The sequence below is a fragment of the Musa acuminata genome, chromosome BXJ3-7 (assembly GCF_036884655.1).
Source record: "Musa acuminata AAA Group cultivar baxijiao chromosome BXJ3-7, Cavendish_Baxijiao_AAA, whole genome shotgun sequence".
Taxonomy (NCBI): domain Eukaryota; kingdom Viridiplantae; phylum Streptophyta; class Magnoliopsida; order Zingiberales; family Musaceae; genus Musa; species Musa acuminata.
This window is the reverse complement of record NC_088355.1, coordinates 5,718,234-5,740,314: the sequence shown is the minus strand read 5'-3', so window position 1 is coordinate 5,740,314 and position 22,081 is coordinate 5,718,234. Positions and strand designations below refer to the sequence as shown.

The 22,081-nt window shown below is 39.7% G+C and overlaps 3 protein-coding genes across 5 annotated transcripts; 1 reads left to right on the top strand and 2 right to left on the bottom strand.

Annotated features, from left to right (window-relative positions):
* Nucleotides 1-869: 869 nt before the first annotated feature.
* On the bottom strand, nucleotides 870-14,797 carry LOC135643676 (uncharacterized). 3 transcript variants are annotated; one of them, XM_065160944.1, is made up of 12 exons: nucleotides 14,525-14,795; nucleotides 13,217-13,247; nucleotides 13,108-13,121; nucleotides 12,951-13,001; nucleotides 11,422-11,491; nucleotides 10,187-10,253; nucleotides 10,032-10,099; nucleotides 8,257-8,380; nucleotides 6,421-6,460; nucleotides 4,169-4,236; nucleotides 3,567-3,598; nucleotides 870-1,085 (listed from the first exon to the last, which is right to left on the bottom strand). In XM_065160944.1, the coding sequence occupies exons 1-11, from the start codon at nucleotides 14,711-14,713 to the stop codon at nucleotides 3,589-3,591; spliced, it is 732 nt and encodes a 243-aa protein (XP_065017016.1). In that variant the 5' UTR covers nucleotides 14,714-14,795; the 3' UTR covers nucleotides 870-1,085; nucleotides 3,567-3,588. The 3 variants fall into 3 exon arrangements, with proteins under 3 accessions (XP_065017016.1, XP_065017015.1, XP_065017017.1); XM_065160943.1 differs by lacking the exon at nucleotides 3,567-3,598; XM_065160945.1 differs by lacking the exons at nucleotides 3,567-3,598; nucleotides 13,108-13,121; nucleotides 13,217-13,247 and having other exon boundaries at nucleotides 14,525-14,797.
* Nucleotides 14,798-16,701: 1,904 nt separating this feature from the next.
* LOC103991059 (probable leucine-rich repeat receptor-like protein kinase At1g68400) lies at nucleotides 16,702-18,666 on the top strand. The gene is made up of 2 exons (XM_018828774.2): nucleotides 16,702-17,976; nucleotides 18,048-18,666. The coding sequence occupies exons 1-2, from the start codon at nucleotides 16,728-16,730 to the stop codon at nucleotides 18,560-18,562; spliced, it is 1,764 nt and encodes a 587-aa protein (XP_018684319.2). The 5' UTR covers nucleotides 16,702-16,727; the 3' UTR covers nucleotides 18,563-18,666.
* A 1,069-nt stretch (nucleotides 18,667-19,735) lies between these two features.
* Nucleotides 19,736-21,975, bottom strand: LOC135642859 (protein neprosin-like). Its single transcript, XM_065159343.1, has 7 exons — nucleotides 21,635-21,975; nucleotides 21,430-21,516; nucleotides 21,075-21,320; nucleotides 20,810-20,974; nucleotides 20,662-20,715; nucleotides 20,414-20,560; nucleotides 19,736-20,335 (listed from the first exon to the last, which is right to left on the bottom strand). Exons 1-7 carry the CDS (start codon nucleotides 21,776-21,778, stop codon nucleotides 19,958-19,960), a joined length of 1,221 nt encoding a protein of 406 aa, XP_065015415.1. The 5' UTR covers nucleotides 21,779-21,975; the 3' UTR covers nucleotides 19,736-19,957.
* Nucleotides 21,976-22,081: the final 106 nt, after the last annotated feature.

Genomic DNA, 22,081 nt, shown 5'->3' with positions numbered 1-22,081 from the left:
AACCAAAGATATTCCAGATTATATGCATCCTTTCTTTCACGCGAAGGGAAAGATAATCCGACAGGTATTCGGCTCAGATCTGATTCTTATACATATATATAGACATCCGCGTTTCCTAGAAACAAGTATGATGAAGATGATGATCAATAGAATTACCGGGGACAGAGACAACTTGCCCTTCCTTTTGGTTGGGCATACACGACGACGAAGGTCCAAGCTGCTTATAAACGTGACCAAAAGGTAAGAGGCCTGTTTGGTTCTTGAGATGCAACGCTTACGCCCTTCCATTTCGGATATATCATATCCGAAATTTAAAGAAAAAATTATATGATCAGATTTAATCCTTGATAAAATACCTGTATTTTATACATGTATTACATATTGTTTGTCTCCTTCCTGCAAAAGATTGAGTTCAATGTTAGTTTCGTTTGCTCAGCATAGAATCAAACCTGAGAGGCTTCCTCATGTCATGTTAGTGTTGTGTAAGCCACGCCCGGTTGGTGCGTCTTAATCGACGGGATTCTCGATCCCTTAACTTTGAATACGGCCAATTCATTCACTTCTGTGTGGAAATAGATGTTCCGCATGAGATATGAATCAAATAAAGCAATCACAGAAGTCTCATTCCACTAATCATCAATTATAAAGTAATTCTTATTTGCAATTTGAAACATCACAAATTAAGAATCTTATGTGAAAAAATATAAAGAAACACCGTTTATTGTATGTTCGATAAGATCAGTCTGTAAGGCTACATATAGGAACAAGGAATCTTCAAACCAGGAGGAACTATTTAGAAGATACAGGTTTTCATTCAATAGATGGAAGACGACACTCCAAATGCAATGATAAAAGAGAAGACCCGCACATTGGTTTTAAGAATTACAGATTGATTGTAATTTATTCATCAAATTTCGTCAAAAGTTTAAACAAGAAGGGTAAATTTCTTTTTACAAAGTAAGCATCTCAATTGTACAACTCATACTCGAACATAACTGGATAGAGCCACTTGGGGAAACTAGTCACCCTCTGTCAATAAATAGGCTACGGTGCATGCTTTACCTCAAAAATGCTACTCCTTTGCCCTGGAAAGATTCATAATGGCCATTGTAAGGAATTTATTTAATGATTAAAACTAAGATTTTAAACTGCTGCCAAATAGGAAAATATATAAAACAATGTGTATTGTGACTAAGAGAATGAAACATTAACGCCGCTTGGATCTCTTCCAGGAAATTAAATGTTTCAGTTCTTGAATATATTGTATATTTTCCATCGTTAGACAGCTTGTCAATATTTTCTTTATATGTCCACAGCACATGGAAAACCAGCTTACAGCACTAAATTTATCCTACTCAGATGTACTTCATTGCAAGGGTCCTCTAGAAAAGAAATAACACACAACACTGATCCCATGGAACCATCACCTTATGGTGCTAAACCAGTTACAGTTATTTAGAGTTGCTTATATACTGCTTTACTCCTGGAATACTATTCAGAAACAACATTCACCTAATATATACATTGGTCAAGATAAATTAAACAAGTGATTAAAGTTGCCTCTTTTAGGAGGAAGTGATGAGGAAGTTCCCATTCTGAAACAGAGGACTCAACATCATGAATGAGAGCTTCCCCAACAATAATTGGTCAGCTGCCAAAACCAGGCCCTACTATGAATTCTTTTTGCTTCTCTTGCTAGAAGATAAGCTAATTTATTGCCACTCCATCCTTGGGTGATTGAACCTAATATATGAAAAACTAAGATATCTCTGGCTATTGTTCATCAAAGACTTCCCTACCTAAGGTTCCTCAGACTGCTCATTTAAGAAAAGACTCAACAACGCCATTTATGAATCAGAACAATTTAACAGCCCAAGCAACCTCACTGAGACCATGATCACCTGTCCATTAAATTCTCTTGACACAAGTCAGTCCAGTACCATCTGAATCCGATGTTGCAGAATTCAGATTCACCTCAAAAGAATTTTGGAGGAAATCAATGCATAATCTACAATATTATCGAAGATTCAATTAACTCCAGATTTTCTTTCTGATAGTGCAAAACCAGTGTTTTTAAAAGCTAGGCACCAAAAGACGCCAAGGTCCCAAAACGCCCAAAGTCCGCTTGAGCGAAACAAGATACTCTAGAATATAAAAATATAAAATACAATTGATAAATATGATTATATAAATAAAAATACGACATTAAATTAATTTTTTTGATGAATCTTTTGCATCGCTTTGTACACTTGTCATTAATCCTGAAACCCTAATAACAGTTCTAAATAAACAAAGATTAACAGTGCTAAATAGGGACTAATAATAATTTTAAATAGCAATTAATAGTGCTAAATAAGGATTAGTAATTCTAAATAAGAATCAGTTCTAAATAGGTCAACAGTTCTAAGGATTTATATCAGTTTTAGTTTATTATATGATAACAGTAGTTTTATATCAATAAAAAATTAACAATCCACTGTTAACGGTAATCATAATAATAAAGGGGGAGAAAAAGAGTCACTGACGGTTGAACGTGGGGAAGGAAAGGGCAACGATGACAGAGGAACTTTCGGACGATGGTAATGGCGGTAGAAGAAGCTACGGACGACCACAGTGGAGATAGAGAAAGCTATGAACAATGGCAGTGGCAACGGAGGAAGCTACGAACGATGACATCAGGGGCGAAGAAAGCTTTAGATGTGTCTACTGGTGATGGAGAAAGTTGCGGTCCTATCCCTCGGCGTTGGAAAGAGCTGCACACAGAAGCAACGATGGCAGAGGGAATTGCACATGAAAGCTACAGCAGCGAGAGCTTCGGACCCATCCGTCAACGGCAGAGGAAGCGTCGGACCTGTGCGTCGACAACGGTTGCACACAAAGGCAACAGTAGGACTAGGGCAGCGAAGTACCTAGTGTTTATGGGGTCAAGGTTGCACAAGGGAGAGGGGGAGAACGGGTGTGGTTTACTATTACTATTTACTATGCTTAGATGGTTCGATTGAACCAACCAAGTTACTATTCAACTGAACCAAAGTTGACCATTTGGTTCGATTGCTCACCTTTAATCGGGCACTTGCCCGAGGCGCCTAGCGCTTCGACTGAGGCAAGCGCCGAGGAAGCGCTTCATTGAAGCACGTCGCCCGACAACTGCACGAGATGCTTGAACCTCGCCTCACCTAAGTGCATGTTTAAAACACTGTGCAAAAGTATAGACACAACAAATTAGAAGAGCAACATAACTTCTAGTGTGTTTTTAAAATTCTGATCTATTATCCCATCGTCACTAAATTTCTTAAATCAATGGAAACCAAAATAAAGATAAAAAAGACGATTAGTGATATAGCTAAAAGTAGTGTAGCTAACATGACCTCTGATAATGAAGTAAATTTCAAATTATTTGGTAAATTATTCGATGAAAAGAGGCAAACCTTGTATTTGACTGTCTCAATATATTGATTTGATGTTAGAGGATATGCATATGTATTCTATTAGTTCGGCACAGGCAATAAAATTTATCTACAATCATGATGGTTAACTAAGCATAGTGATTTTAGACCTAACATTACCTGTTTAGCACTAATTTTTTTGCTATGGAGACCTGAAAACATATCCCAATGAGGAGCAATCAGAAATTTAAGAAAAAACTTGAACAGACAAGAAAGAGTGGTAATATGTAAGACCTTCTAGATGTTGAGTTTCCAAATATAACTATGAGTTGCATCTAGAGCCTTAAAAAGGTACTCACCTAAGAATCAAATAGTATCTTTATTTGACCAGCATTTCCATGAGATTATTAAAATTAATGTGACGTGGTTCTGTTGATGCAGGATTAAGTGTGCTAAAGTCAATTTTATATTAAATGAGTCCACCAAGTTCTAGTTATGATCAAAGATGACGAGCAAATCATTGCCATGAGTAACACAGTATTGTCAAAACTCAAAACCACTTAGTAGTTAAAGTAGCTCAACCTAGACCTCCAAAATCATCTAACTATGGAAATTTCACAACCGAATAGGTTACTGGAGCCTAGGCTAATCCAATCTGGGTGGTACAAGGATGCATCATTTGGAAAATGACATCATAAATGAAAATTTCAGTTATGATAAATCAGTATATTGTGATACTATCAACAAGCACAAAGAAAAAAGGAGAACAAGTCTTGACAAACCTTGTAATATATGAGTCGTCGGTTGTATTAATAATGATCTCCTCACCAGTTTCAACAAAAGGTGGTGCCTATGAATTGCAACAAAAGAGTATAGCATCACAATCAGACAAATAACATAACTCTATAAATTGTGGTGCAAAAAAGAAAAAGGTGAATTTACACCGATTGTAGAATGAAACATAATATGATAAAGTTAATGTCCAATCCTATAGAAAGCAAAAAATCACCAAAAAGATCAGACCATTGAACATATTGCTAAATTTATGCAGCAAGTATTTTTCATACATAAAGAAGTGAAATAACCCACTAACAGCAAAGGAGTCTAAATAAATAGATTATGCTGTAACATGAATGATAGCCTTTGCCAAAGTTTTCAATTTTCGATACCAGAGCCAGGCCGGTCGTTGCCGGAACTGGTAAGGGTCCAAACCGAACCAACGTATCATGTGTTGGTATTGCCTGTATGTACCAACTTTTGAAAAAAAAGACTACAAAAATTTAAAAAAAATGTAAATGATCATGACCAACCAATCTTATAAATGACTTGTGCTGATCAAGCAATATAGCTAAACAAACATGTCAATGACAAAATTTAGGACTCAATATAACCAAATTTACAAATCTCAGTCCACACTGTTACTAGCCAGCAACCGGACCAATACAATGCTGAACACTAAAATACTTCCAAAACAACCGAAATAATCCCACAACAACAACAAAAACTTCATTACTTGAACATTTTGTTGTTTTGTCGTCAGAATGTTTTTTTGTACTAATTTGCAAGGTAGTGAAGTCTGCAATATCCTACAGCCTCGCGGCTTGTATTTGACTCTTACACCTGCACAAAGTCTATCCATAAGTTAATCTGTCAGATGATCATGGCATAGGCCAAACTAGTTGGAAACAACCCCAAACCGATGTGTCATGCAAGGGATCTCAGAGCGGTGCAGATGAAAAAATATCAGTCATCTCTGCCCCCTTGAATCCCCCAGGTGGACAAGAGGGGATGGGCATCCGAGGTAGCCCCTAAAAGAGTGGTGAGAGATTTTTAGTGGATCCCCTTCCCATTCGCTTCCAAGTGCTTGATGACCATCGGGCACCGACCTACCACTCAAGACCCCTTGTTGTCGTTGTTCAAGTTTGCAAGTGTCTTTTGTTGCCAACAAAGTCAAACGAGTGTCTTTCATTGCCAACAAAGTTTTTGGTCACTTCAGTCAAGACCCCTTGTTGTCGTTGTTCAAGTTTGCAAGTGTCTTTTGTTGCCAACAAAGTCATACGAGTGTCTTTCATTGCCGACAAAGTTTTTGGTCACTTCATTGCTTGTTCAGTCCATGTCCCCGTGCCTTTTTGGAGCGATAACGATAATTAGCAGACACATACATGTACGCTCAACCATTAGCATTCATTCTCTCTATCCAGGTGCTACAACAACATATGAGGCTGCATTTTAATTGACCCTTTTGCTAGCAGAAATAACATGGGTGTCACATGTCTTAGGCAAATTAGCTAAATCCATGACACTACAAGTTAGAATCAGTTAATACCCCAGACCAAAGAGAGAGAGAAGAGGGGAGGAGGAGGTGGAGGTGTTCACAGAGGAGGTGGTTGTGGAGGCAAGGGCAAAGTCAATGGACAAGGTCGCAAAGGTGAGAGAGGTAGAAGAGAGTGATAGAAGCTTCGAACAAAAGTTGCTGATAGTTATCAACAACCGGTGTGAAGAAGAGGGGAGAGCCCATATTTAGAAAAAGGTTTATAGAATATCTGATATTAGACAATAGTTTTACTAGATGGCACACATTGGTACTGGTTACCTTATCGGGTGGTGCACTCGGTAGGTTAACCTTAAGAGACAGTACCTCAACAGAATTTTGATCAGTTCAGTTATTCTAGTCCAAGAAAACAATTTTGATAACAAAAACAATTTTGGTGTTAATTAGAAACAGATAAGTCAATGCAAAATCTATAAAAAGGGATCCTTTTTTACCGTATACCCATAACACAAACTAACTATAGCTAGTTAACAATGATAACATGCCACACCATAGTGTACAATTTTCAAAAAAAAAAAAACTCTGAGGATAGACCTTTGACTTCAAGGCTATCTTAGTATATGTATGAAACCTAAGGCTATCTTAGTGTATGAATGAGAATCAGGACCATATCAAAGATACATAAAAGACTGTCTTATTATATGTATGAGAAGGATCATGTCAAAGGTACATAAAATTATACTTGTATCATAATCAACTTACATGGACTGTGAGCCCATTGTCCAATACAACCCTTTTGTACCTGCAATTAAGATGCAATAAGAACTTGTTACGGATCAGAAAAGTGAACATGTCCAAAAATTTTATCATTGATAAAAAAAGCCTCATCCAACAAAAAAGAATAATATCCCCTAAAGTTATCACAAATGGGAGAATGCATGAACAAAGAATAATATATATATATATTATATATGTCAATGTGTGTGTGTGTGTGTATGTGTGTGCGCGTGTGTGTATATATATATATATATATATGTTTCATTTTATTTGTAATGTTATTCAAAACTTTATTTGTATGTGTGTGCGCGTGTGTATATATATATGCATATATATATGTGTATATATATATATATATATATATATATATATATATATGTTTCATTTTATTTGTAAAGGTTAAAAGACCTCATGTTTTGGAAGTTTAGAATGTTAAATATGAAGGCCTTATGTTAATGAGAACATGTGGTAAGTGGTTGATTTTATGAATATAGTATTTCATTGATCTTATGAGTTTATAAGTGGTTGTTAATGATTTTTGTGTTGGTTTTGAGTCTTATAAAGTTATCAAGTGATCCATTAAACGATTATAAACTGCACAAGTTTTATAATGAGTTGTGAATGAGAATTGAATACATCTGGTGTCATCAAATTTTATATCTTGGATCCTGGGTTTGAATTGTGAATGATTAATATTTTTTTTGATTTAAGATTAGTTCACACCTCTAGAATTGATATATATATATATATATATGTTTGTGTATTCTCTAGCACTCGATGATCAACAAGAAGGGAGGAGGTTTCAGAAATTTAGGCTGTTGAGATGATTCGCAAAATTGGAACAAAGAAATGCTATAATTAAACTAAAAGTTGACTCTAAGGCAAAATCTTACTATAAAGCAAGAATATTACTAAGAAATATGTCAGATAAATATGGACCTAAAGATCTATGATCAAAAGATTGAACCAGGAAGTTAGAGAATTTAAAGCAACATTGTCTCAAACTGTCGAAGAATATTCTGGCCACAACCAGTTGATAGGTCCACACCAACGTGGTAAACTAGAGAAATATTTTTAGTAGCAGGTTTACTATGTTTTTATTTTTATTTTTTTGTAGGTTGTTTTCTGGCTGCAAAATCAAAGAGAAACTAAAGAGATTAAAATCAAACATACATTACAAGTTGGAAAAAATAATTCCCTATGCCAATGGATTTCACCAGATTCAAATGATGGTCGTCCAATGGAAATTGAGATGCAAGATGAGGCTGGTCATGCTTCTGCTATTACAGCAAACTATGGAAGGCATACGTCTTGTCAGGTTTGATGAGAAAACTAGATACCATAGAAATAGATTGAGATAGATTTTAGGCAACTTCGTAACCTTCAGACAGGTCTTTAGTGAATGTCTATTTTGTCACAACAAGTAGAGTGAAAAAACAAGGAAATGAAAAGACTCAAATGACTATCCATCAATGACACCGTTTTTAGTAGGAAAATTAGCAATGCAAAAAAATTGTTTATAAATCTTATGAGGAATATCCCCAAGAAATAACTAAGAAAGACAAGGAGAATGATATGAGGATATTTGAACCAATGTTTAATGGTCAAACTGGTACATACTGATCAATATCTTCTTAATGACATTGTTTGTGAGGTATATATGTCTTTCTTTAATATGAAAAACAGCATAAGTTCAGACAGCAATAATATATCAGTTTATATACGAAAATCAAATAACTAATAAAATAGAAACTTTCCTAAAGAAACTTTGGCCAGTTATGGTCAAGTCCTTTGGCACCATGACATGTAAAAACAACTTACTGAGGAGCAGCTGTTAGCCCTTTGATATTAGGTTGTGCTTCAACAACCTTGCATGTTACACGATGAGGAACTGATGCAGACATCAGTTTTCCATCATAATACTGCAGTCTCACTGTCATGTCTTCTGCTCATTTGGTACCAAGTTCAACTATGAGAAAATAAATGTGGAACAACAACCGATGCTTATGCGCAAATAGATTTTTGTTTAAGCATATTATTGGAGAAACTGCCAACAAAAACTCGAGAAATAAAAAAAAAAGCCACTAAATTCCATGTCAACTAGTCTGACAGGTTGAAGTTTCTATATTTATGACTAAACATAAAAAAGCCTCTTCAGTGAGTAATTAATAAGCAAGTGATACCAAAATCTTACCAGTGTAAACACCAAAAGCTCCTATCACTTTGTCATGGACCATTCATAGCACAAGTGTTTGATTTAATACCCATGATTTTTTATTATGTTATGCCTTAGACAGCATGTAGAGGCTTACAATGGACTTCGCAGCCTCATTTTGGATGGGTTTTGTAGCCCTTCCTAGCTTGTAAGTATGGCTTGTGTGCGGTCGTTGGGCCAAGGCAAAACTGCTCAAAAATAGAGCCCCTAACTTGCAACCTGCAAAGATTTCTTGGAGCGAAGAGCAGGCCTAAAACGTCAGTCATCTTAGACCCCTAGAACCTTGACTGACACATGACTAGATGGGGCTTTGGTTAGTCTCTTCAGTTTGTCCGTCAAATAGTTTTATAGCAATATAGCAGGGGCACTTGTGCGCAGGAACTTCTGTGAACGGCAGGCTGCCTCGTACCTTTGTCATTCAATCATTCAGAGCTTGTGAACTCTATCTTTGTAATTTGCATATCAAGTATTTGTTTTAATATCTACTTGTGGGGATCACGAGTTTGCGCTTCAACAGAGCGACGACGGCAATTTGACCGCATGTTTGCTTGTTTTCAAACTCATTTTCTCTTATCCAAGTCCATAGGGTCCTTGCAAGGTTACAGGAAGACAAACCCTCTATGTCCAAACACGCAAGAATCATGTACGGCTTAGGCAAAATTAACAGTTTGAACTACCCTCATACTCAGCAGCAATATATTCTATTTCGAGAACCAAAATGCCCCTTTACAGAAAAAGACTTCGACATCCTCATAGTCACCAAAATCCTCTATATGTTACTCTATATTCTATTTCGTTTTTGTGATAGATGCATAGGGATCAATATGGACCTTCTTTCCAGTGATATATTATAAAGTCTACTAATCAAACATTTCTTCAGCATCATAAATATTATCTTTCTAAACCAATTTCAGCAATTAATATATGGGAGCTTTGTTATTATTTATTAGATTCTGTTAAGATCGGGTGGGACATTTTTTCTTGCCCAAAACAGTAATGTTGTTACTTTGTTTGCAAGTGCAACTTTTCAAGGATGGATACCATTAAAATGAACTGGGATATAAGTCATCAAACAGACCTTTAGTTATTTGCGGCATGGACGAAATTGGAACCAGGTGTGTAGACACATCATAGAAATACATTCTCCTTCAATCAGCAAAATGACGGAGAAATACCGGGCAAGAAAAAAACAAGCCTACCAGGGCTACACTAATTGATTTTGGTCAACCTTTTTTTCTGAAAAAAATTAAAGTTGAGGAATAATGAGAAAGAGAGGACAACCACCCTTGCCTACCATGGCTAAGTTGATTGATATAAAGTCAACCTTTTTTTGATGATGCATATACACTAATGACAAAATAAGTTTTCTTGAAAGTGATACCTTTTAAATAGGCAGAAGCCTTGCCAAACATCTCCTTCTGCACTTCAATCTGCTCAAACGTGTTGGGCCTAATAAATCAAGCATCAAAAGTTTAGCTTCCAATTTTCAAAATACATAGTACATAACAACTCATGAAATGAATTAAAATGACTCACTCCATTAGCATTACAAACTCGCCTTCCTGATACAGGTATGTGAATGACTTGTCCTCAACAAAAACTCCTGCATTACACAAAAAGGGCAGGCATGACTCTATAATGTACTTACTACTTAGAAATAGACAGATTAAGAAACATCAGTTCCAGCATAAAAAGAAGTTGGTACCCAGAGACCAAGATAATCAGAATAAAAGCACCAAAGAGAAGAAAAAACCTAGGTGAAGAAAGTATCGGAACAAGGAGAGCAAAAAGAATAGAGATGTGAACTCGTAAGGGCCTTTTAAGAAGAGACAATGAAGGTCCCCCCCATTAACATCCCTAACAATATGGTGGTATGCAAATAACAGTTCAACTTTGGTCATGCAAGCATGGTCCTTCTCGACTGGGAGAAATTTAAGCAGATTGTGATTTCCAATCATACCCCATTTTGTCCTTCGTCATAAGGAATACTAGAATAGGGGGATCCACATCCAACACAATCATCAACTTGAGAATTGAATTAACATGAAGTTCGCTTGCAGAAAGATCCATGAGGCATAAGTCAATATATGACATATGTGAACACTTGTTAGGCATGTGACCTACGGCAACAATAAAAATCTGTTGTCACCTAGGTTGTACTGTCATATCTCTGATATCCAGCCTATACTGGCAACCAATCCCTTATAGGGCTAACCTCCTCTGTGAGAGGGGACTTTTCAAGTAACAGGCTCTCTTTTAAATGGAATCAGCCAAAAGACTACGTGGTATCTTCAAATTTTAACTACTTAATTTTGGACTTAAGAATTGGGGAGAACCCACCAAACCCATTCCCGGTAGGGTTGATTTTGCAATCAAGTGCCACAATATGGAGCTTGCCTGATATCATCCTCGATGCTTGGACAGAGAAAAATGAAGAGCTGTCAACCTTAGCATTCAATTCCTCTAGTTCTTATTGAGCTTCACTGGCATGAGTCTGATATGGCACTTAATTAGCAGAATTCAAACCATGTCATTACCTTAATCAAGCATCAACTAGATGGCCAGAGTTGATCCCCATCAGCACCCATGTGAATTCTACTCACAAGGGTTGCCAGTGCAAGCAAGGGACATTTGTACTATTAGAACACAGCATTCCCAACATGCAAGGTGCAACTTTAGATCTTTTGATGTTACCACTTACCATACAATCAAAAAATAGCTCCACCAAAAAAAAAAATCTAATTGGCAAGTATAAAAAACTAATTACATACTCTCAAGAGCTTCATCAGTGCGAAATCTTTCAGTTATTTTGTTCCCAGTATCAACATCTCGAAGTTCCACCTGTCCGACAGAAAAGAGTGCCATGACTTGTATCAACTCAAGAAAATAACTCACATTTTCATCACAAACTACATTGAGTTTATATATTAAGACAAAGGTGATCATGCTAAAGTTTATGAAATCATAAGTAACAGAAGCTTTTCTGTCCAAATATTTCTTCTTTAATTATAAGTACCAGAAGCTTTTCTTTCCAAATATTTCTTCTTTTGATATATAAATGATACAATCATTTCTTAGTTCCTACATATATCATTTTTTGAAGCATCAATCGTTTGGTAACAAACTTTCCAACTATGACAGCAAATTAAGTCAAATGCTTCCAGTATTTAGGATTGGACCCTGAAACTAGTACCGAGAAGCAAGAAACAACCTATACAATAAAAGGCTGATCCTGTGTCATGATACAGATTTAAAATTTACCAAAAGATACTTCTTCTGATTATTAAGCACTACCCAAAAAAGTAAACTGCTGATTTAAACAAAATAACTGTGATAATCGCATTTCCATATCACAACTCTAGGAAGAAACTGAATCGGTGGAATCCTATATAGCCTACTGACCATTTCCACCTCTTCAGAATTTCCTTTTTTTTGTCTGTACAAGAAATCCAATAAGATCTCCACCAAATTTATTTAAAAGCATCAACATATAGGTTTGTAGAATATATGATATATCTATAAGACACCCAGTCATATTAATCCTCATACTGTTGAATTCATATGTCAGAAACTATCCACATATGTGATATATAGGAAATCATACTAGTCATCATAAAAACATCAGTAAACTCAAAACAGGTAAAATCTGATATTGATGTAGACAAAAATGATCTCATATGAGAATCTAAAATATATGCAGCATTAACTTTAAACATATATGATAAATGACATTATTCTTGATTATGAGCTTACAGAAAAACAATGTTTTGGCCAATGAAGTATCTCAGGATACCAAGTAACAGGAGAGTGTAGACATTAGATAAAGTGCAATCCATCAGAGAAATTATTTCAGCAGCAAGGCAATAGAACTCAATCATAGGTTAATCTATTAAGGAAACAGCTGAAATAACAAGATTAATACAAAATGTTCAATGTAAAAAAGAAAATGCAGTCCAATGAACAAAGCTCCTGCTGGCTGCAACGCAAGCAAATTGTAATGACCATCATATGTATGCAACACCCCAACCCCTCCACGCAAACCCCCAGTAAAACATGTGGCGAAATTGTTCCAAGTTGTTCCATATATCACCTTAGCACCCAAGACATAGAGGAGTAACTTCAATGTGGTGTCAAGGATAATTCACAAATTGAATTATAATCAAATTGCTTTGGGTCGGTTAGCAATGTCAATAATTGGATACTACACAATTCCATACAATAGTGACTGACCATAGTTTCATAAAATCAATGCAAACGTGAATCAATATTGTCAAGGACTGAATGGACAGTTTCTTTGTACCTGTATTGTGGCTCCTCCCCTTCCGTGTTGTGTATGTTGTGCTTTTAGTACCTATGATGAAAAAAAGCAAAAGTAAAGACCTCGATCAAATGCAAAAGAGAGAAAAAAAAGTATAAATCCTCAACTGGATGAGCACAACAATTTATCAGTAACATACCTGATACATACGGCCTTTGTGATGAAGTGAAACAAATGAGTCAATGCTTATTAGCAATTTCATTAATACGAAAATCTGAAGTGACAGAAGATGTGAATGAAAATGCAACCTTTTCTTTGTATAACATTCCCAATCCTCACCTACACACAATATCAATAACACATTTCAGAGCAGTAACTAATGGTAGGACAAGCCATTTTGCTTCTTTAGAATCTTTACAGAAGACTTAAACAAATGCACTTTTTCATCCAAAAGATTGTTATTATATTACAAAATCAATTGCTAATAGCTTTATCTTTCACTACTACAATAAAGATGATTTTGCAGAATAAAGAGTTAAGGACTTTGAAATCAAAAGCCACACAGACTCTCAGACTTCAAAAATATAGATCAACTATGAACTCATCTAATTTATGCATTTCCATTAGCAAGCAGAACATCAACACAGTTTTACACAATCCATCTGTCTTGATTTTCGGACCTACACAGAAACAGCAGAGCTACAAACTTATTTGGAAGTATGCAATTTCAACACCGATTAGAGGGTTATTTCATGCAATCGATCCGGCTTGGGAGCTGCTAAACAACACGATTCAAGCAGCTCCCAGAGTTGAAAATTGGATATTTATAGGAAATAGAACCTTATGTGTTCATCAAAGCCATGAAAACAATGTACATGGTGCCAAGCTTGGAAACAGAGATGGTGACGAAGAAGATGCTATAGCTAACACCACTTAGGTCCAGCAAGATACCAAAAATGAGATGGATACCATGTACTAGCATGGTGGGGTATCCTGCAAATGTCATTCTGATATTTATCTTCTGCAAACCAAGGAATCCAATTTCACCACGTTTGGTACTATGGCCCGATATTTACCGGAACAGGTGTGAATCGGCACGCAGACCACCCAATTTCGGATGGTCCATATGTAATACAGGGATTGCCACCTGATAAACCCAGTCTGGTTTCTTTTTTATTTTTTAATTCTAAAATTAAGAATCTTAAAAACCCTGACACCTAAACCATCCTGTGTGCTTTTTCTCATGCTATTGCATCCGCCGTCGCCAAAATCTGTCTGTCGTTGTCTGTGTCTCCCGTCGCTTCTGTCCGACGTTGCCCGCATTCATCGCCTCCAAGCCCTACTGATCAGTACTCTCCTTCTCTTCCTCCTCATCCTCATGTGCCGCTGCCTCTTCTTCACCATTGTCTCCCTTCCCCTGCGTCACCACGACCGTCTCGAAGTCGACACAAATTTTGTGCCAAGTTTACAACAATATCAAACTGAAATTGTACTTCCACACGAAATTTATCATCCAAAGACTAACGATCAAAACGATCCAGAGTGCCAAAATCATCAGTCACGTATATCTAAGAAAGAATCCATAAAGATCAGATATAGGGTAAAAAGACGATTACATCGGTGCCCAGCACTTTAGCGCCTCGGCTTTGGAGTGCGGACCACGGTGCCGCGAGGGTGGCGCAAGGCAGCGATCTGTCCAACGATCCGCGAACGAGGGTTGCTATCGAGGAAGAGGCAGGCGATGGTGGAGGAGGGAAGCGGCCGAAGAGGAGGGTCCGCAAGAATCGTCTCCTTGCAGTCTGCATCGCGGCCTGCCAAAAACCCTCGCCTCGCCCTAAACTCTCCGTTCACGCCGGTGTGGTCGCTTTTGTTATAGGCCGGACGGGTGTAATCTCACACCAATATTTAGAAATAATCAATTTCCGATATAATCCGACATGTAAAAAAAAAAAAACAATTAAAAAATTGCATAGATCGAAGAAATACGAATATGAAAAAGAAAAAGGATAAAAGCAAAGCAAAGAAGGAATACAAAAAATAATGAAATCTTTGTATTTTTATTATTACAAAGTCATAATTTTATTTAAATCCATGAATTTAGAAAACCTTATATCCAATGCATTATAATTCGTGAGAGAGAGAAAAAAAATAACTCTAGGATATGATAAAATTCTTTGATAACATAATCATCGTAAATTAATAATATATATATATATATGCTTAGGTAAATGTCCCAATCATTTGGGATCTTCTACTTATTCCGTAGGTGAGTTCTATATTACAACAATAATAATATGTTTTCTTATTACGTTTTTATCTCATGATAAATATTTTTTATTCGTTTTAAAAGAGTACTGTTATCTTCTCATGTTGTGGTCGCCAACCCATCTTGCGCCAACAGAGATCAACATCAAGCTCAAGTCCTAAACGCATTCCGGTGTGTCGCCAAACCGATGAGGATATCTCTGTTGTAGAAAGATTGATACCGAAAAAGTCTCTTGAAATGGGCTTCGCAAGGATCAATATTGATAGTAACTTAAGGCTAAAATATTAAAGCTCACTATAAAGACTTTTTTATATTTTTAATACTAGTTATTACACACTTGATAAATATATATAATATTAATTTAATTAGTGAATGTATCTTTTTTTTCTAATAACCGTGATTAAAATTTAAAATTTAATACATTATATACAAAATTCTATGGATTATTATATAATATATATTTTTATAAATAAATAATAATTATGTACATATATATATTTGGGTGAATTAAAAAAAATCTTTCGTTGGTACCTTAGTTTTTATCTTTTTTTATTTGGTGTTTCTTTTTCATCTAATACTATAAATGTTTCTTATCATTGTTTATTACTCGTCGCTTTCATTCAATCACCTTCACTCTCTCATAAAAATCTTTTTTCCCTTCACAAGACATTGTTGTCTCTGTGTGAACGATCGTCGGATAGAGAAAAGATAAGAAGAATCAAAGTACAAAGAGAAGAGAAAGAATGTAAAGTAAAGATGATGAAAGGCGATCATGCTAAGTCAATAAAGACTCACAATGGGATAAAGACAACAAGGTAAAGGCAATAAAAGTGACAAACAATAATAAAAGATGTTAAAGATATTAGAAAAATGTATTTAGGATATTAAAGAAAAAAGATATACCAACTGTAAAAACTAAAAACAGAACACCTTTTAGGAAAAACCCAAAAAATATTTTTTTAAAAAAAATCACGATATATTTTCTCTTTATATTTTTTTATTAAATTTATAAGTAATAACTTAATCATCCCACGTAAAATGTTCACCACGTGTGCAAAAAATAAGATGTTATGGACATGGATTCATCTGATCACCGAGACGACGCGACATATGACATCCGATGAGCACATGAGCGAGTGCCATCTAACTGCGGCCATCACACATCAGCGGCGTCGCAAGAAACCGATCGATCACTCCCGGCAGACAAATCCAAGCGCAGTAGGAACAAAGATGTCTTGCCACGGCGACCTGTTTTGTTCCTCGGAACAAAGAAGCATATTTAGGAAACGTCAATTCCCCTACTCGCTTGCAAACGCACCCAAACGTTCACTGCTCATTAGTCAACTTTGCCTCGGTCGCCGCTCTTCGACTTTCCCACCCATCGAAGTGACTGACCGCACCACCCTTCCCATTTGGAACCTTCTCCATGTCCATTCCATTTAATCCTATCATTCCTTTTCAAATCTGCAACCCTCCCGCCTCCCTCTCTCTCTCTCTCTCTTTCTTCTTCCCTTGACCAACGCTGCCTGCCTATAACAAGCTCATTCTATAAAATGAACCATATCACATGCTTCGGCTTAGCAATGCCGTCCCACAACATGTACTTCATCCTCGTCTTCTTCTTCTTCCTAATTGTAACTACTGCGCATGAACATGCACTCAGGGGACGTGATGCTCATCTCCTTCTCTATTTCAAGGCGTCCGCGGACCCCTGCAACGCCGTCTTGCGTAGCTGGGAGGGTCACGATCCATGCTCTGGCTCGTGGATTGGTGTGACGTGCTACCGAAGCAGGGTCGTCGGCCTCCGCCTCGACCACGCATCCCTTACGGGGAGCGTGACGCCTCTGTTCGGCCTCACGCGCCTTCGCGTCCTCAGCCTCAGAAGGAACAATCTCACCGGCTTGCTGCCTCATCTGACCACCCTGAACAATCCGAGACTACGGCGTCTCTCCCTCTCCCACAATAAACTACGTGGGACTCTGAACGTGTCGCTGCCTTCCTTAGTTTCCCTGAGGGTCGAACACAACCAATTCTCCGGTGGGGTTGAGGGGTTGCGGCTGCCAAATGTTAGTGACTTCAACGTATCCAGCAACCAGCTGTCTGGGGAGGTCACTGATCTCCTGTCGAAGTTCCCAGCTTCGGCTTTCGAAGGGAACCAAGGCCTTTGCGGCTCACCTCTTCCTGGCTGCGGTGAGGTTTCTCGCCTTTCAGATGACAACACCGCCGTCAGCCCTTCTCCAGCTTCTTTACAGTCTGCCACTGACTCCTCAAGCTCTAGATCTTCCACAAAAGTTGGTTTCACTGCCCTCTTAGCCATTGGTATAAGCGACCTGCTGGTGATTGCGATCGGCTTGGTCGTCATCGTCGGAATGTACCTTTGGTTGAGGAAGAAGCTCATAACGTCTCTGAACGGCGCCGCTGCAAGCATTCGGGAGCTCGAGCCTGATCAACTGCAACGTGAAGAGAAGGAAAAGGACAGAAGCCTGATTTGCTTTGAAGGAGGAGAAGATCTCAGGTTGGACTGCCTCTTGAAGTCTTCTGCTGAGGTACTGGGCAAAGGACTTTCCGGGAGCACCTACAGGGCAGTGCTCGAGGACGGCATAATCGTCGCCGTCAAGCGGCTCAGCGCCGTGCAGTTCCCGTCCCATTGCAAGGCCTTCGACCGGCAGATGCATCTCATCGGGAGAGTGAGACATCCCCGTGTCGTGAGCCTGAGAGCATACTGTAACGCCCACGAGGAGAAGCTTCTCGTCTACGACTTCATGCCCAACGGAAGCCTTCTCTCCCTCTTGCAGAGCAATAGTAAGTTCCTTAGAACAGCAAAAGTCAGCAGACAATCGCACGGTCATTCGACGGTTGTCTTTCTTGTGCAGGTGAAGGAAGCGGAAGAACATTGGACTGGATGAGCAGGAAGCAGATACTAATGGGAGCGGCGGAAGGCATCGCCTTCATCCATGCCTTCCCAGCGCGATCCCCACTGGTTCACGCCAACATCAAGCCATCAAATATTCTCATCGACGAGCCGGGCAACGCATGCATAGCTGAATGGGGCATAATGCGATTCGCGTCCAACTTCCACCAAGCTATGCCGCACTATCCCTCGGGTTGTCTCTCTGACGGGGCAATGTTCGCGGCGGGGACGACGACCAGACTTGGGTACAGGGCGCCTGAGCTAGTGAACGGCAAGGAGCAACCTACCCAGGAATCGGATGTCTATAGCTTTGGGATGGTGCTATTGGAAGTGGTCACAGACAAAGAGATCGATGACGCTGAAAGCGAAGGGGAGGTGATGGGAATGGTAAAGATCGGAATGATGTGCACTGCAGAGTGCCCGGAGGAGCGGCCCAAAGCGAATCAAGTTGTGAGGATGCTGAGTGACTTCCTGTAACATCTTTTACTGAGTCAACGGAGTAGTTTGGAAGCGAATCCGATTGCGTTTGTCACTTCCAATGACAAATTTGGCTTCTAGAATTTTCTATTAAAAGCTTTGTATATCTAACTCAACATAGGTTAATCTTAACTAATTTGGTTAAGTGGAGGCACACTTTACAGGGTGGCACCGGGAAGCCGATGGGGCCCATAGGAAATGGGAAGCCAAACGCCGTACATAATTGATGGGACCCTTCCACGTCCAAGAACCACGTGAACAGCTAGGATGTGGCGGACACCATGCGTGATGCCCGTCCACCCATTGCTCTCCTCCGTCATTGCATGCAGTGCATAAATACAAGCCGGCCACGGTGGTCTCGTTGTCTTCGGAATGGACCAAAGTTCATCAGCTTGATAAGACGCAGACCCGTCATTTGCATGGCCAATCACACACGTAATCACCGCACGCACATACGTAAAGTAGAACTCAACCGGGCGAGGATGGCGTCCTCAGAAGAAGAGGTAACCCTTTGGCGGCGGAAGTGGTCACGAAGGCCTCGGAGGTGGGGCTGGGTGCCGGAACCTCGGTGACGCGGGCCTTCTCGACGAACGAACACGCCATGACGAGGGCCATCGGCGCGACGAGCCTAAGCCTGAGAGCTGTCGCTGCTGCCTCCGTCGAGGTAAGAATAGTAGATGGCTTTTTCTTTGCTCCCTCCTACGATTCCTGTTCCCGACGGAAGTTGAGATAGAAGGAGGGATTCGAGCACTTCTCTTTGATGGGAGCCGTCTGCCTTATAAGGAGAAGAGTTTGGGAAACATTGACAAGGGTGTTCGATTGGTAATTACTGGGGCCAAAATCGAGCTGTCTGTACCTTATTTCTTATATATATTATTACTGGGTGTTTGTGACTGTGTATGTACCCCACTCTAAATTCTAAGTTCAACTATGTTTCAGCAAAATTCGAATTTATATATATTTTTTATAGTTATCTAAACAAATTTCCAACAGGAGAATGGTAAATATGAAACTCTTTTTATCTTTTAAATAAGCTTAGATGCTAATTATGAGAGGGCAAGTCCCACCTTGTGGCCTGTGCAGGGTAGGACTGCTAACCTGTACCTGTTGTTCACTTGGAAGGCAATGTTTGCTGCCTATTAAGCTGCTGTGGAAGCAAAGGTATTCATGCTGTGATTAGCAATACTCCAAGATCTTTATTTCAAATCATGCTCACAGCCACCGCTATATCTTGCATCCATTAAGATCAACAGAAGAAGCGTCTTCGAGGAGCAGCAAAACTACAGACCAGCAAATAGGTACATGAATTCTTCAAGGAAACTTGAGCACCTCTGCTCTCACTTCTACAGGTGGAAGTAACTTCACACTCGCCTAGCAGAAGAGGTAGAAAGAGTTCTATGGACAACCAGTGTTTCTACCTGGACCCCCATAATAAATGTAATGTCCCCAGTCATCATTATTGCCATTCTGCACATCATAGCAGCTGGATTGCTCAGTGAACGTGCCCACCTCCTTGGGTGCCCTCAGATTGTTGGATCCATCCACTATCTGAATGTTCCTGAAGTAGCTTGCCTTGCCAAAGCCTTCCTCCGGGAAATGGCCACTGCCCATCCCAGTCGAGGTGTGCTCTCCCTCTAGCTCTGAGTTCACCACCTCACCTCCCCACTGTATCATCGACGCACTCTCTGTCAGGTAGGAGAACAGAAACGAAGGCCAGTAGCCCAAGACGTAGTCGTTGCCAAACTGAATCCACCAGTGTCCCTCCTGTGGATCCTGTTTATAACACGGATGAGGTGAGAAAGAAGAAAAGCAGGCAGCAGAGATCATGAGATGCATGAGTTTGGTCTGTACCTTCCAAACAAGTATACTGATATCGTACTGCGAACCGCCGTAGTCGGAGAGGGGGAAGATGCTGGCGCCCATTGCGATTTCGTTGCTGATCTGAATGAATCCTGCGCAGAGCAGGTTGTAGCACCCTGTTGCTTGATAAGCATCGCTCTGATGATTCAACGTGAAACATTAGCCATAGAAATCGACCTTGAAAGGACAAATAGAACACACGCAGAGGGATTTGATAGGAGGAACAAGTGTTTACTTACAGTCCAATAAGTAAACAGCCTTGTGTTGTTGTCTCCATAGAGATCGGGACTGACCTGATCATGAACACAGCAGAGCAGAAGTCAATGCGCAGTTGAACGAGTGCTACGTACTGTTTCTTATTCTTCCGGGAGCAAGGGAGAAACACACCTGCCAACCAGCTTCAATGCTGTTGAGATCTTCGCCAAAAGAGCCGCCTAGAATCCACAGCTGGGACAGACTGAACTCGTTGGTCTGCTGGATCTTTGGCTTCCACACATTTATGGTGGCTTTAGCTCCATAATACCTGTCCCCCTCTACATAAGCGATTGCGTGCTGATCACAGGGACCAAGAAAAGAGCAAGCAAATGAGAAATGGAGAATGAGAGCCAGCAAGAAACAACGAAGGAAGAGGCAACTCTGTCTTCGACTATACCTGATGGCCACTCTCGTTCGGAAGGTCAGAGTCAACAGTCAATGGCATCGGGATGCTCTTATGCTTCTTCCTCCCGTACCTTTTCACGGAGCTTGCTCTCAGCAGATCGTCCCTCTTCGTCCTCCTAACGGGGACGGTGTTCTCGGGGCACCTCCCGTTACGATGCCACAGCTGAGCTATGGAGGGGCTGTTCTTGAGTGATTCCACCTTGTTCGCAGTGCGTTCTGGGTAGAAGGCAGGCCTCATCTGATATGAAACACAGAGAGACCAACAAAAGGATGAACACAGTGATGAAGAAGGTGGATCAGCTGGTAATAAGGAGAAGAGAGCGAGGGAGGAGCAACGAAAGGCAAACCTGCACGGTATGGTTTTTCAGGAAAGGGTGATCAAAGGCTGGCTGGTGAGAGACATGCACGCAGTCTATGATATCTCCATCAGAGCTCTGCAATTTCATATTTTCTTTGTTACTCTTCAGATCTTGTTAAATAGTGGAAGAATCCAATAAGAAATCAGAGAGAGAGAGAGAGAGAGAGAGAGAGAGAGAGAGAGAGAGAGAGAACCGTGATGGTCTTGACGGGAGGCTTGTTGAGATGCTTGAGGTGCCGCTGCACCTCCAACCGCTTCCTCGCTGCAGCCATCCCGCACGATAACCAGAGAAACGCCAGCGTCGCCATGAGAAGGCTAAACGTCAAGCGCGTTGCCATCCTCCACAAACCTTCTCTTCTCTTCTTTCTCCTGAGATCGATAGAGGAACTCCCCTCCCTCCCCTTTCCTTACTCTTCCCTTCTTCTAATCACCATCTCAATCCCCTCACTGCCGTCACTCCTTCCGCAATGCGGTTCAAATGAATCATTGTAATGCCATTCTTCCCCAAATCTCCACTCCCCGCTTGCTTTCACTTTCACTGTCTTCTTGTTCTGTAACATGGCGTTGGACGTATCTGCGGAGGAGGGGGAAGGAGGGGGGGGCAGGATGGGAAGAGGCTGCGAATAGAGCCAAAAACGGAG